The 15,117-nt window shown below is 43.0% G+C and overlaps 2 protein-coding genes across 2 annotated transcripts; both read left to right on the top strand.

The window, feature by feature from the left end:
* Window positions 1–1,107: 1,107 nt before the first annotated feature.
* On the top strand, window positions 1,108–10,066 carry LOC124535003 (cyclin-dependent kinase 2). The gene is made up of 4 exons (XM_047111011.1): window positions 1,108–1,358; window positions 1,846–2,041; window positions 2,472–2,744; window positions 8,650–10,066. The coding sequence occupies exons 1-4, from the start codon at window positions 1,243–1,245 to the stop codon at window positions 8,998–9,000; spliced, it is 936 nt and encodes a 311-aa protein (XP_046966967.1). The 5' UTR covers window positions 1,108–1,242; the 3' UTR covers window positions 9,001–10,066.
* Window positions 10,067–10,597: 531 nt separating this feature from the next.
* On the top strand, window positions 10,598–14,731 carry LOC124535000 (WD40 repeat-containing protein SMU1). Its single transcript, XM_047111009.1, has 10 exons — window positions 10,598–10,846; window positions 10,936–11,002; window positions 11,329–11,587; window positions 12,397–12,600; window positions 12,784–12,904; window positions 13,405–13,609; window positions 13,680–13,807; window positions 13,901–14,027; window positions 14,099–14,416; window positions 14,508–14,731. Exons 1-10 carry the CDS (start codon window positions 10,821–10,823, stop codon window positions 14,604–14,606), a joined length of 1,554 nt encoding a protein of 517 aa, XP_046966965.1. The 5' UTR covers window positions 10,598–10,820; the 3' UTR covers window positions 14,607–14,731.
* Window positions 14,732–15,117: the final 386 nt, after the last annotated feature.

Genomic DNA, 15,117 nt, shown 5'->3' on the forward strand with positions numbered 1-15,117 from the left:
GGAGAATAATGAACACAAGAATATAAAACGGTAAAATGAATGTAAGAAAACAATGAGAATTAATCAGAACAAATTTATGCTAACAACAGTGAAGTAACTAAATTTGAGGTAAGATAAATTTAACAATAATACTTCACAGTGTCATTTCATAAATTACAAATTTGTCGTTTCATGTAATTAATTAAAAAATACATTATTTAAAAAAGTCATATTATTCAAAAAAAGATTAAACAGACGATAAAAAACGTACATTTAATACTTACTTCTTTTGTTACATACATGTCGCAGCATCAGATAATAAAATACTTTTATTATATACACTTAGTTTAGAGATTTGATTTTGGATGGCCATTGAGAATCATGCTAGAAAAAACAAGAAATGTCTGCATTCAAGAGGGATAGATGTTGTCGCGGCTTGAAATTATTGTAAAAAATTAATATACGAATTCAACTATAGATTTGTTGTATTATTTCGTGTCAGTGAATAGGTATGTAGAAGATGATCACACAAAATCAAACAATCTTGCGTGTGCGACTCCCGTCTCTTCCTCTCGTGGCGTGGTGCAGCGAGCTGGTACTGCCTAGCACGAGAAAAACAAAAGAGGGTGATTTTGAACGAGCAGGGCAGAAGAAAGCTATATTCGTGGATGGGCGGTAAAAGGATAAAATTATATACAATAAACGGATAAATAATATATGTATTGATTGGTAAATTAATATAGTGACATAAATTAATGTTATGTTAGTAGTTTTATTAAACTATTATGTTTTTCCGGTTCATTTCGGTAGAATTTACTTTTCGAATCAGTGGTAGCTTCACTTACTTGTTAAATGACGATTCAAAAGTGCGTATATTTTAATTTTGATTATCAAATCACTGTTATTGTACGCACTTTTCCAAATAAAACAACAATTTCGAAGCACATGAAAATATTTGAAATTACCTCTACTTATTTATTAATCTTTAGGGGATTATTTTTTATTATACTTTAGGATTTTTTATTTATTTGAATTAAGGGAGAAATTATATAATTTTAGGAGTTGGCATTAGCTAGTATATCTAATGCCAACTCCTAAAATTATATAATTCCTCCCAAAATATGTATATGTTGGCATTACTGCTTTGATCAAGAGTCAGTAAACGTCAAGAAATAATAATTAATCAAGCAAATGGTTAAAGAAAAATTATTATTGACAAATGATTGGTTTGAGTTATGATTTTAAATTATACTATTAATACAAATGGAAAACTTTTCAAGGGTTGAAAAGATCGGTGAAGGAACATACGGTGTTGTTTACAAGGCTAGAGACAGAATAACTGGTAAAGAAATTGCATTGAAGAAAATTAAACTTGAAAAGTAAGTTTTGGCGCGAAAGTTGACAGATTGACTAACATTATCTCAGAAAAAAATACTTATTTATCCCATGAAGTAAAAAAATAAACATATTATTAACAAATTCTAATTAAAATTAAAAAAAAATATATAGTATTACAATCATAGCATCCTGGAAATATTGGTGCCAAATCAATACATAAACAAATTAACGTAAAGGTTGTCACATTTTCATGGTTTGAAGCTATCTGATGAGAGAATATCTTTACTAGAATAGAAATCTAACAAAATTTAAAATTCGGTAAAATTTTTCGTGTACCTGGTTGGTAGGGCTATGTGCAAGCCTGCTGGGTAGGTACCGATATATATACAAACCAACACTATCGCTGAACAGCAATACTTGCTATTGTTATGTTTTGGTTTGAGTGCCCTATATAATTACATGCTTATAGACTTACAGTTGTTGTGATTAATGGAACACTGGTGATAAAAGTGAATGCTTATTTTTTAGTGAGCCAGAAGGAGTTCCATCAACTGCTCTACGTGAAATCTCAGTACTGCGGGAGTTAAAGCATCCAGCAGTTGTGCGCCTACTCGATGTTTTACTTGCAGATACAAAATTGTTCCTGGTCTTTGAGTTTCTTCATATGGACCTAAAGAGGCTTATGGATTTGACAAAGGGGCCCCTTAAACTTGACCTTGTCAAGGTAGCAAATTTTAAACATTTATTTCAAAAATGTTATTCTGTGGCAAATATATTATTGCAATTTCCACTAGAAAACCAGATAATGTGTGTCAACAGGGATATATATAACTTTCAGGCAAATACATTGTTGGGTTTTAAATCATTTTGGATGGCCTTCAGCGATAGAAATAGATTAAGAGTAGGTGTTACACACTTATCAAGATTTTTAAATACCAATGTGCATGATAAAAAAAGACATATTGTTTAGTTAAAATCAAGTAATTTAATGCACCTCAAGTATCAATTGTATTTTATGTTTTATTCCAATATTTGAATAGTTTATTGTTAGAAAAATATTAGGATATATATAATATTTATGTTCCTGATAATGAGTACAAAATAATGCTTTTTCAATCGAGTTATATTACCAGCAAGATGTTATTTTTTTTCAGAGCTATTTACGGCAGCTTTTAGATGGTATAGCATATTGTCATGCACACAGAGTGCTGCATCGAGATCTCAAACCACAAAATTTGCTAGTAGACACAGAGGGACACATCAAGCTAGCAGATTTTGGTTTGGCTCGGGCATTCGGGATTCCCGTGCGCGCCTACACGCACGAGGTCGTCACGCTGTGGTACCGCGCGCCCGAGATCCTGCTCGGCGCCAAGTTTTACTCCACTGCTGTTGATGTTTGGAGTCTAGCGTGTATATATGCAGAAATGGTAAATCTATCTAGCTGTAGGGTTAAATATCTGGATATCTGGGCCTGAGTATTCACTCACCACAGGCCGCTACTATTCAGTGAACTGGTGGTACAATATGTGAAGAACTTTTACTACATTTTTCGATTGTCATCATTATATTATGTGTCACTGTCTATATATGTATTTATGTGTTTGACCTTATTTAAGCTTGAACCACTATTGAGATGTGTTTGATAGCTGACAGTGCTGCCTGATTAGTCTTCATATGTGTAAATCAGCTGATTAAATAAACAATCATGATATTGATTGATTCATCGATATACTTAAGAAAAAGTATAATCAAAAACTTGATCTAAAATTTTCTAACATTACAAAATAGACGACATTTTATTCAACTTAACAACATAATTATCATAAGCATTATCAAAGTCTTTTTAATCAATACATTTGAGGTCTTCAAGGTTTCCAGACTTTGTTTTGTTCCTCTAAAATAATGACGAAAAAAGTGATTTTAGGCACCAATAACTCTATTTAGAATTTCTTCAATTCCATACTGATTACTAACTTGGTTGTTAGTTGCAACTACTCCTTTAAAACTAGTGACGGAATGCTTCTTTGAATCAATTTCTTACCCACCCCGCAGTACTCTAAAGGACCCCTCGGCTCTTGTCAGATCCCCTTTTAGTAATAAATGATCTATCTTTTCACGCCAGGTTTCGACATGCTCTTGAGATTGAAATAGTTTTAGATTGCTGTGCTGCAGGTCCGTTTCTCCCATTGATGACGACTTCTTGCAGTAGTCGAGGGACTCAGATAATGGATCGGCGATACCCTGCGAGGTTATCGACCACTCCAATTAAACAGGATTCGGAGCGGGATATTTTAGATGGTGACATACTCGCAACAGACTGCGCGATAAAGTCGCCTTAGAGGAAATGTGAGAGGCGCGTTCAATGATGATCAAGTTCAATCGCCCTATTACTTTGGTTCGTGTCAAGTACGTCGAGTCTTCCTCAGGAGATATTCGTTTTCATCTTCTAAGGTGGTCAAAGCTATGGCCGTTGACTTTGCTTGATTAATCTGTCATTCTAGGCTTTCTAAGTATGCGGTGGAAAATTTATTTTGTTGTTCCAGAACTATTTTTCTATACCAGTTTCCGTACATTGACGGAGAATCGTTGAAATGCACTACAGCCGGAGAACACTCCGACGAAGCTGATGTGCTACCTAGTTCTGTCTCGCAAACGGAAAAGGAAACCTCTTCTCGTATATTTTCTTTTGGTGAAATAGGGAATAAATAATCGGTGATGATTTTGACTGGGCATGTAACAACAATTAAAAAATACAATCATATTAGTTAAGTACAATTAGATATGTATGTAATGTATCCTGCCTGGAAGTCAACAGGTAATAATTCCAAGCTTTTTTATCATCTACAAAATCTTGTATCGAATAATATGCCTTTTTTACCTATGTATTTTTTATAAACGTTTTGAATTTACGAAACGGCAAAGTTTCCTTTTTTCAAAGGTATCAAAAAATGACTGTAATGAAACTTATAGAGTGTGTTCCGACCTACAAATTCGCAATAATTACAAAAAATAATAATTACACGTGGTCATTTTTGTCAACCGTTTTTCGTCTTTTTCACGGATTATCGCAGCACCTTCGCGAATAACTCTTAATCTTTCTTCGTGATTATCCTTTTTTTTCTTCGAAAGCACACCATGCAATTACGGCCTTGCTTTTTTATTATGAGAATGTCGTCTCCGTACTTCTCTTGCAAATGGTTTATAACCATTCTGATGTCAGGAACGAAATCTCAATTTTTTTGGTTCATTAACTCTCTAATAGAAAATTGACATTAGCTGGAGTTTTCTTTCAGAAAATATCCCTCAGTGCATGATATAGATGAGAAATACATGTTCGATGGTATCGAGCTCCTGCTGCGACGAGATATACATTGAATACGCTATTGTAATCGATCTAATTGCTTCATAGCTTTTATTAATTTTTTCGCGTTTTAACATCTTTTTTTATGGCATAGGTGACAAACGCGCAGGAGGCTCACCTGATGGAAAGTACGACTACCACCGCCCATGGACATCTGCAACACCAGGGGGCTTGCAGGTGCGTTGCCGGCCTTTCAAAAAGGAGTACGCTCTTTTCTTGAAGGTTCCCATGTCGTATCGGTTCGGAAAAACCGCCGGCGAAAGCTGGTTCCACAAAGTGGTTGTGCGAGGCAGAAAATGTCTGAGAAATCGCGCTGTTGTGGATTTTCGGACATCAAGGTGGTGCGGGTGAAACTTAGAATTTTGGCGAGATGTCCGAAGGTGTAATTCAGCAGCCGGGATTAATCCGAACAATTCCTCGGAACATTCCCCGTGAAAAATTCGGTAGAGTGATCCAACATCTCTACGCAAAGCCAAAGGATCAAGGAGATCGGAAAGGGCTTGATCGTCGATAACTCGGGCCGCTCTACGTTGAATGCGGTCAAATGGAAGGAGCTGGTACTGGGGAGCACCCGCCCAGAGGTGAGAGCAGTACTCCATGTGAGGCCGAATTTGCGCCTTGTAAAGTTTTAGGCGATGGGCCGACGTGAAATACTGTCTCGCCTTGCTGAGCACACCCAGCTTTTTTGAAGCCAATTTGGCTTTGTCTTCCAATTGACCGCGGAACTGAACGAGGCTCGAAATATCAAAGCCAAGTATTCCGATACTACCTGTAGCGGCTATTGGAATGTTCTCAAATTGTGGAGATACGACAAATGGTGTTTTTTTAGCGGTTAACGCGCAAACTTGCGTCTTTTTGGGTTTGAAATGGACTAGATTTAGTCGGCCCCAATTCGAGACTTCGTTTAACGAAGATTCGATTTCAGACACAAGTTTGTTCCGGTTCTCTTCGACGTTTTCCCGAGAAATATTAGCGCGGCCGGTGTATAAGGTGTCAACGGTACTGTCGTCTGCATAGCAATGAATGTTCCCGATTTGCAACAAATCATTGATATGCAGAAGAAACAGAGTGGGTGATAGAACGCAGCCTTGTGGAACACCAGCATTGACGAATTTTAAGTCGGAGCATGCACCGTCGACAACGACCTTGATGCTCCGATCTGCCAAAAAGCTGGTAATCCAATTGCATAATTTCCCGGGAAGCCCATAGGAAGGAAGCTTCGAAAGAAGCGCTTTGTGCCAGACGCGATCGAAGGCTTTCGCTATGTCCAAGCTGGCTGCTAATGCCTCCCCCTTGCTCTCAACTGCTTCAGCCCATCTATGAGTAAGGTAAACTAGAAGATCACCGGCCGACCGACCCCGACGGAAACCGTACTGGCGGTCGCTAATCAGCTGGTTCTCCTCTAGATACCGCAAGAGCTGGCAGTTAATAAGGGACTCCATTACCTTGGAGATCAAGGAGGTGATGGCTATAGGCCTATAATTGGACGGATCTGAGCGGTTTCCTTTTTTAGGGATCGGGTGCACCAAAGCTGTCTTCCAGGAGTTCGGGACGACGCCTAATGTGTAGGATTGCCGGAAAAGACGCGTTAAGACCGGTGCCAACTCGGGAGCACATGTCCGTAGCACGATTAGAGGGATGCCATCAGGTCCACTCGACTTATGAATATCCAAGGAAAGAAGTGCTTTGCGAACTGCACTTTGCCGGAATTTAACCTCCGGCATCGTGGTATCACACCGCGGAATTGTCGGTGGAGACTTTCCTTGGTCATCCAGAGTCGAGTTCGACGCGAAGAGAGAGCCTAAAGGATCAGCTTTCTCTTTCGCGGTATGGGCCAATGACTCACCGTCCCTGTGCAGAGATGGAAACGAAGGCTGACAGAAATTCCCTAAGACAGCCTTAGCGAGAGACCAGAACGCACGTGTTCCTGAAGGGAGGCGCACCAGTCTTTCGCCAATACTGCCAATGTACTCCGTCTTCGCCCTAGCAATCACGTTTTTGAGGGACCTAGAGGCAGAGTTATATTCCTTTTTGAATGCGCTGGTATTTACATCACGAGACGCAGATGCATTAGCCCAGGTTTGATAGCGTTCCCACTTTCGGCGTGATGCCGTTTTGCAGAAGCGACCAAACCAAGGCTGGGACTTGCCACCGATGGGTACTACAGAGTAAGGAATGAATAGTTCCATACCCTGAAGCACCACATCGGCAACAGAGTCAGCAGCAGCGTTCGAATCATCCGACGAGAAACAAATCTGCCCCCATGGGTAAGATGCAAAAAAAGACCGCATCCCATCCCAATCTGCTGACTTGTAGTGCCATACTCGGCGGCACCCAACAAAGCGAGGCCGTGAGTACCACATAACCGGCACTGTACTCCGGACGAGACAGTGGTCCGACGAGCCCAGAGGGGGATCGACGGTAACCTGATAGCCATCCGGATGCGAAGTCAGCAGAAGGTCCAACAGGGAAGGTGTATGATCCTCCACATCCGGTATTCGCGTTGGCGAGTTGACCAGTTGTGTCAGATCATATGCTAGAGCGAAGTCCAGAACAGATCTAGCCGCATGATCGGTGGTGCGTGAGCCGAGCCATTCAGCGTGGTGGGCATTAAAGTCGCCCAGAATAATGATCTCTGCGGATGGAATCTGCTGCAGCACGGAATCTGTAGCCAATTGGACGTGCTCAACCAGTCGGTCGGTTTCGGCATTACCGCTATGGGACCTATAAAGGCACGCATAGATTCGCGGATGGTCATCGCAGTCTACACGCAGCCAGATAATCGATAGGTCCTGTCCTTCAAGGCTGCCGAGGCGTCGAGAACAGATATCATCTCTGACGTAAACGCATACCCCAGCTCGTGGCACAAAGGAATGTTCCAATTTGTACCCAGGGTACGAAAGAAAAGTCGTATCGGCAGGAGAAGATATCTGGGTCTCGGTTAGAAAGAGCAAGGCCGGCTTCGCCGTTTCCAGATGGTAGTGAACGGCGTTGAGGTTAGAGTTGAGTCCCCTTATGTTGCAGAAGTCCACAGCGAGGGTGGTAGGGGTTGCCTTATGATGCCTGCTCCGCTTGCCTCGAACAGTGGCGAGCGCAAAATTGCCCCCCCCAGAATTCGGAGGGTAGCCTGGGCATCCCTGCTCAGGTGGTGTATGTCCTGAGCATGGATGCCCAGAGAGGGATTCTCCACCGCTGTCGCTGGTGGTACCCTCCTGGGGTAATTTAACCATATTCTGCACAACCATCAAGTTTTGGGGGGGAGGGGGATTGGGCCTCCGGAACTCTCACTTACCGGGCGAAACGCGGTAGCATAGCTACCACTTTACGCCGATTTTAAGTGAGAGAGTGGTACTTCCCCGGGCGTGCCGGCCCATTCGGCTGTAACCCGAAGGTATACAGCGTGGCACTACCACTTGAAAAACATCTTTAGGAACTATAAAAAACAACTTTTCCGGTGAATTGGTAGTTGTACTTTTACATTTAAGCACAACACATGTTTTGATAGTATTTGGATTGGACATTTTTAAAAGTATTTAGGTATAATTTCGACGGCGCGGGCAATCGCAGGCGGACCGAGTGAGCCAGACAGCGTGTTGTACAATGACGTCACACCGTCACCGGCAGCCCGCGTCGTGCATATCAACTTGTTTTACTTGTAACTCGGAAACTAATTGACGTATCGAATTAATTCTTTCACTATTCTTTTTTATTTTTGACAGACGATATAGAGTGCTAATAATCAAAATTAGTGAACATTCTCCATTGTGGTTCAAGCATAGGCTCGCATACCTAAAAAATGCTAAAAATGAAGTGGTCAGCTGTTATCATATCCTTCTCTCGTTCTCAATTCTCATATCCTTAGATTTATATTCGATGGAATGTTATATAGTTTAACATTGCAATTTAATAAAGGGAGTCGAAGACTCCCTCTGAGCGCACTCACATCGCACTCACATGGCACTCGACCGCAGGCCAGCGGCGCGACGCTGTTCCCGGGCGACAGCGAGATCGACCAGCTGTTCCGCGTGTTCCGCGCGCTGGGCACGCCGGGCGACGCGCTGTGGCCCGGCGCGCGCCTGCTGCCCGACTACCGCGCCGCCTTCCCGCGCTGGCCGGCGCGCGACGCCCGCTCGCTGCTGGCGCCCGCCGCGCGCGCCGACGCGCCGGCCGCCGCGCTGTTCGAGGCCATGCTGCGCTACGAGCCCAGCGAGCGCGTGTCGGCGCGCGCGGCGCTGCTGCACGCCGGCGTGGCGGGCGCGCGCCTCGTGCCGCCCGCGCTGCCCGCGCCCGCCGCCGCCGCCGCCGCCGACGACGACCTGTGACTGCGACTGCGCGACTGTCGGCTCCTGTGTTCAGGGGTGCAGTGATTTGTAACAAATACGATTCGAATTCGCTTTGGACTTTTAACCCCATTTTTATTGGGCTTGCAGATGGCGTTGTGAATTTTAACATGTAATGAAAATATAATCTTCATTTTGAGACTAGACAAATATGTATGTTGAAGCAATAAAATACCGATACGGAATCGATAGAGACGAGAGATGTTCATTTATCGCGTTGCTAGCGCAATGGTGTACGGGCCGCCCGGCGCCCAGCGATTAAAGTCGCAGCAGAGCGATGCTGAGCGCTTGGGATATTGTCACGAGGAGGGATAAATAGGTATATTAGAAATTCCTAAATAGATTTGGGACATTGCTACTATTTTTTTTTATAAATTAAATAAATATTTGTACTTCTATTCATCTTATTTCATCAGATACGCACCAAACACTTAATACCAAATAAACAAGTAGTGGCATTTAAATTTTAACTTGTAAATAAAAAAAATATATATTTAAGACACAACAACGATTAACCACATGATGTAGATCATGCATTATCATCGTCATCAGCCTGTGTATGTTTATTGTTCAATGCTGGACACGGCCGCTCCGCACACCATTGAGTCCGACTATCCCGCCACCACCAATCGTCGTCCTAATCATCACTGCACCGCGACTAGGGTCGGCCTATTCACTTAAGAACTCTTCTGCCACTGCAACCTGCACTGCAGCTAATAAATCAATATGATTTAACAGGAAGAATGCTTGCTTGATTATAATCTGTAGACTTCAGACTGAAAGAAGTGGATAAGGAACTACTTGATAATTTTATGTAGTAAGTCTCTAAGTCCGATGGTGTGCTGTTTATTAGTCTGTGTAACACTTGAACTAAAACACGAGCTGCCATGGTGTGACGTCATATAGACAAAAACTGTTAGGCCAGTGTAAAAAGCTAGGTATATATCTATCAACTTGTTCATGTGCATAAAAAGTGGGCAAGGCATTATTACATTTTTTACTTATATTAAAAAGATCTTTTCTGAAACTATATTATACTACACAATTATAGCGATTGTAATTATTTATTTTCCTAAAATACACCAAATATTTATAGCAGTTAACGTATAGATATATAGTAATCATAAACTCTTAAATTTTATTGAAGCTCTATCATTATCTCTAAAACATAAAATGTAAGAAAATAGGAAACCTATAATTGAAAAAGTACATTAATTTTGACAAAGTTTACTGTCTTTTTGACGCTAAATGTACTGCTTAGTGCTTGCGAGAGAGAATTTTTAAATCATCATAATATATTACCGATCAATCTCCTACGTCGCAAATCATCCTACGTGACATTGGCGAAATAATCTGTGCCCTGCCGGCACAATTAAAAGCCATTAAACTAAGAATTGAATTGAATCATCATATATCTAACGATATCGGCAAAAACACTATCAATTAGAAATCTTTATAGCAATATATCTTTTATAGTAAAGACTGTAAGCCTGTAATTTTAATCAGTAAAAATGAGCAATACGACATTATCATGATTTTTATTTATTAATATGGCAACTTTGCGTTGATTACAACACTGTAATAAATCGTCAAACTCATACTGTCAAAATGACCTAAAATGCTAGGTTTGTTTGTATTTTAAGTTCATACAAGTTTTGTCGAAACCCTGAATAGTAGGAAGTAAATTAACAATAATATACGTTATCTTTGTATATTATATGATTATAAATGAGATTAAATCAATACATGCTTAGCTGGGATTAATTATTGCGTGAACCTCAAAATTGAAATTTTAAAAAACGATGTCTATAGAAATAGAATCCGCGGAGTAAGTTTTAAATAATTTATTTGAAAGTTTGGCTGGTATCAGATATTTGTAAAAAATAACTAAACATTCATGTTTATTTTTGATTTTAGTGTTATCCGTCTTATTCAACAGTATTTGAAAGAATCTAACCTCACGAAAACATTGCAGACATTACAGGTGACAATTTATTTAATATTGCTCATTGTTGATGCTTGATCATCGTTTATTTTTATTGAAACTATTTTAATATACACTACTAAACTTATGGTTTTAATAAATAAGCATACACTAAGAAGATACATTCATATAAAAATATGATAAACATATCAGTAAAGGTTTTATTTTATGTGATTTTCGAGTATGTTTATAGTCATAATAAAGTAACTGTTTGCTACATCAATAACAGTTCGTATTAACTGTCAATCAGAGAAATATGTTTTAAGCAATTTGTGACATATTATACAATTGATTTGTTTACAGTAATTATGAATGACATGTTGCAGGAGGAGACAGGGGTGTCTCTCAATACTGTTGATAGTGTTGATGGGTTTTGTGCAGACATCAACAATGGCCACTGGGATACAGTTTTGAAAGCAACAGCATCTCTTAAATTACCTGACAAGAAACTGATGGATCTCTATGAGCAGGTGGTATTGGAACTAATAGAATTGCGGGAACTTGGAGCCGCACGTACGCTGCTGCGACAGACTCACCCTTGCCTTCTTATGAAGCAACAGGAGACAGATAGATATATGCATCTTGGTAAGTGTTACTTCTCATAGTGGCTTTATTCCTAAAGAGTTGTAGTAACTATGCAGAGGTTTGTCACCCCAGCCATATTTCATGAAATAAGTAAAACTGGTGGTGTCAAAAATTGTGAGTTCATAATGTGTTACAAAGACTTGTTAAACACAATAGAATCCCAGTAGATTCAGTTACTGAAGAAAAGTTGTGGAAATCAAATTTTTAATTCAAATATTTTTGTTACTAATTGATATTAATATCTGGGGGCACGGCAGTGCCCCAGCCAAGTCTCAAGCAAAATGGGCACAGCCGTACCATCTTTTCTCAAAGAGATTTGCGGCTGTTTCGCTATATATAAAATTACTAAATGTTGATTTATAACTACAAAATAATTTGAATAGGACTTGGCTTCTATGAGATCTCAAAATTTTTACGTTGGAGTGACTGCATCGAGAGACTTGGCATTTTTTACATTTAATGTTTTTGGTGGGATTTTTATATATATGTTATCACTCTTACCAAGTAACAAACAAATGTTACTAAAACAGAAGAAAAGACTGCACAGAGTTTTGTTCATCAAGTCATTAAACATTTACTATACTATTTATATTCAATTCAGCTTCCATTTAGCTTTAGGTAGCTTCACTTAATTGTAAACTGCCTACTGGAATAAAGTATATTCTGATTTGATTTCTACACAGACCTTTGAACGTAAACTTCTTAATATAAATTGCATTTAAAATTTCAGTATTTTCATACTAACTAATAAAAGTACATGAGTGGTTAGCTAAGGTAATGATAGCACAGGGAACATGTACCGTCCGCAGAGAACATGCTGGCGCGCTCGTACTTCGACCCGCGCGAGGCGTACGGCGGCGCGCGCGGCGCGGCGGGCGGCGGCAAGGAGTGGCGGCGCGCGGCGCTGGCGGCGGCGCTGGCGGGCGAGGTGTCCGTCGTGCCGTCGTCGCGCCTGCTGGCGCTGCTGGGGCAGGCGCTCAAGTGGCAGCAGCACCAGGGTCTCCTGCCTCCCGGTCCGACTCCCTTCTTTTCTAGTCTCCGTTCGAATGTACTAAACAAACCGTCCCATCTCGGGGCCTCCTCGTGTGAACTCTGCCGACGGGAATCACGTTTTCTACGGAGACTCACCGGGTGGCTAGTGACGTACCTTGTGGCCGACGAGGCAGCTCGTCGCTCATAAACGTTATTTGCCGCAGGAACTACGATCGATCTTTTCCGGGGCAAAGCGGCCATAAGGGACGAGGAGGACGACCAGTGCCCTACGCAGCTATCGAAAATTATAAAGTTCGGTCAAAAATCACACGTCGAATGCGCAAGGTACGATTATTATTGTACTCCGCGGCTTGTACGCCGGTGGGCCGTGCGAGTCTGCGTATCCATCCTCGTATTACAACGCGACTACCAAGTCACCTCTTAACCAGTGGCGTAGCTAGGTGAGGAAGGGCCCCGGTGCATAGAAAAAGAATCGGGCTCTCACCCCCTTCTTTCCCATCCCTCTTTAACTAATAATGAAAAATAAAAATAACTCTTTAAAATTATAGATACTAAATAAGAAATCTTGTGTAGGGTCGTGATTTTCTAGCTACAGAAGCTTAAGGTTTAGTTTAGGGCCCCCTGAACTCAGGGGCCCTGGTGCACTGCAACTCCTGGCCCTACGATAGCTACGCCACTGCTCTTAACATACATCAGCTCTTTTATAGTTGTTAAAGGTGTAAATAAGTGAGGATCATACATATGTAGGCGACGCGGTGCTGCTGCTATAAGATTTGAAATCAGCAGGAAACCTAGCTACTCATCAATTTATAACATGTTTGTAGATTCTCTCCAGACGGCCAGTACCTGGTGACGGGCTCCGTGGACGGGCTGGTCGAGGTGTGGAACTTCACGACGGGTAAGATCCGCAAGGACTTGCGCTACCAGGCGCACGACGAATACATGAGCATGGAGGAGGCCGTGCTCAGCCTCGCCTTCGCACGGGACAGCGACACGCTGGCGGCGGGCTCCAACGACGGCAAGATCAAGGTCGGCCTCGCCCCCGCCCCGCGGCCCCCGCCCCCCGCCCGCCTCCCGCTGACGAGCCGCGTGTCCGCAGGTGTGGAAGGTGTCGACGGGGCAGGTGCAGCGCAAGCTGGATCACGCCCACTCCAAGGGCGTCACGTGCTTGCAGTTCACTCGTGACAACACGCAGATCCTCTCCGCTTCTTTCGATCGATCTATCAGGTGTCTATGAGTTCAGTCGTGTCTGGATGACGAGCGGAGTCGTTTCGTATACTTACGATAGTTACGTAATTTTTACCGACGGGTAACTTTCAGGATCCACGGGCTGAAGTCGGGCAAGATCCTGAAAGAATTCCGTGGACACACCTCCTTCGTGAACGAGGCCGTGTTCACGCCCGACGGTCACAGCGTGCTCAGCGCCTCGTCCGACGGAACCGTCAAGGTCGTCACCATGCTGGTCACCGCGTAGCGGGCGGGTCGAGTGGTCGAGTACTGACGCGAGTGTCGCCGCAGGTGTGGTCGGTGCGCACGGGCGAGTGCTCGGCGACGCTGAAGCCGCTGGGCTCCGGCGAGCCGCCCGTCAACTCGCTGCTGCTCACGCCCAAGAACCCGGACCACTTCGTGGTGTGCAACCGCACCAACACCGTGGTCATCATGAACATGGCGGGGCAGATCGTGCGCTCGTTCTCGTCGGGGCGGCGCGAGGAGGAGGGCGGCGCGCTCGTGTGCGCCGCGCTGGGCGCGCGCGGCCGCCTCGTGTACTGCGCCGGCGAGGACCTCGTGCTCTACGCCTTCTGCGCCGCCAGCGGCAAGCTGGAGCGCACCATCAACGTGAGTGCCGCCGCGCCCTGAACGAACGCCCCCAGCGCCCCCCCCCCCCCACCCGGCCCCCCCGCCCGTCTCACGAGCCGCGTGCTTGCAGGTGCACGAGAAGAGCGTCATCGGGATGACCCATCACCCGCACCAGAACCTGCTGGCCACGTACGGCGAGGACGGGCTGCTCAAGTTGTGGAAGCCGTAGGTGGCGCACCGTTCGACTCGGGAAGCGCTCTTCCTCTGAGTGTCGACTGCTGCGAGTGACTCACCTTGTTGTAAAAAGTTTGAATGTTAAGTGATCGTTTGAAGAAAGTAAATGACTAAAACAGATAATGTTCAATCATTTGACACCCAAACCTTGCGTAAATTACTTTTGTAAATGACGGAACGACGTTGTCGAGTCTCTCTCTCTCTTTTTGTCCTCAATGTATATTTTCTATGCTATGTATGGGCCGCCTATTGCGGTAAAAGCCTCCTCCAAATGTTGCCAGCTATTTCTGTCCCTCGCCACTCTCGTCAAAGCGCTCCCGGTACATCTGCAATGTCATCACTCCATCTTTTGAATGGTCTGCCTTGTTTTCTCTTTTTGTAAATCGGGGACCAATTAGTCACAGTTTTTGATCATCTTCCGTCTGCTGTTCTTTGAATATGGCCGGCCCATTTTCACTTAAGTGTCAATATTTGTTTGACTTCATCTTTAGCCTTGGTCTTTTTCC

Source organism: Vanessa cardui, chromosome 14 (genome assembly GCF_905220365.1).
Source record: "Vanessa cardui chromosome 14, ilVanCard2.1, whole genome shotgun sequence".
Lineage (NCBI taxonomy): Eukaryota > Metazoa > Arthropoda > Insecta > Lepidoptera > Nymphalidae > Vanessa > Vanessa cardui.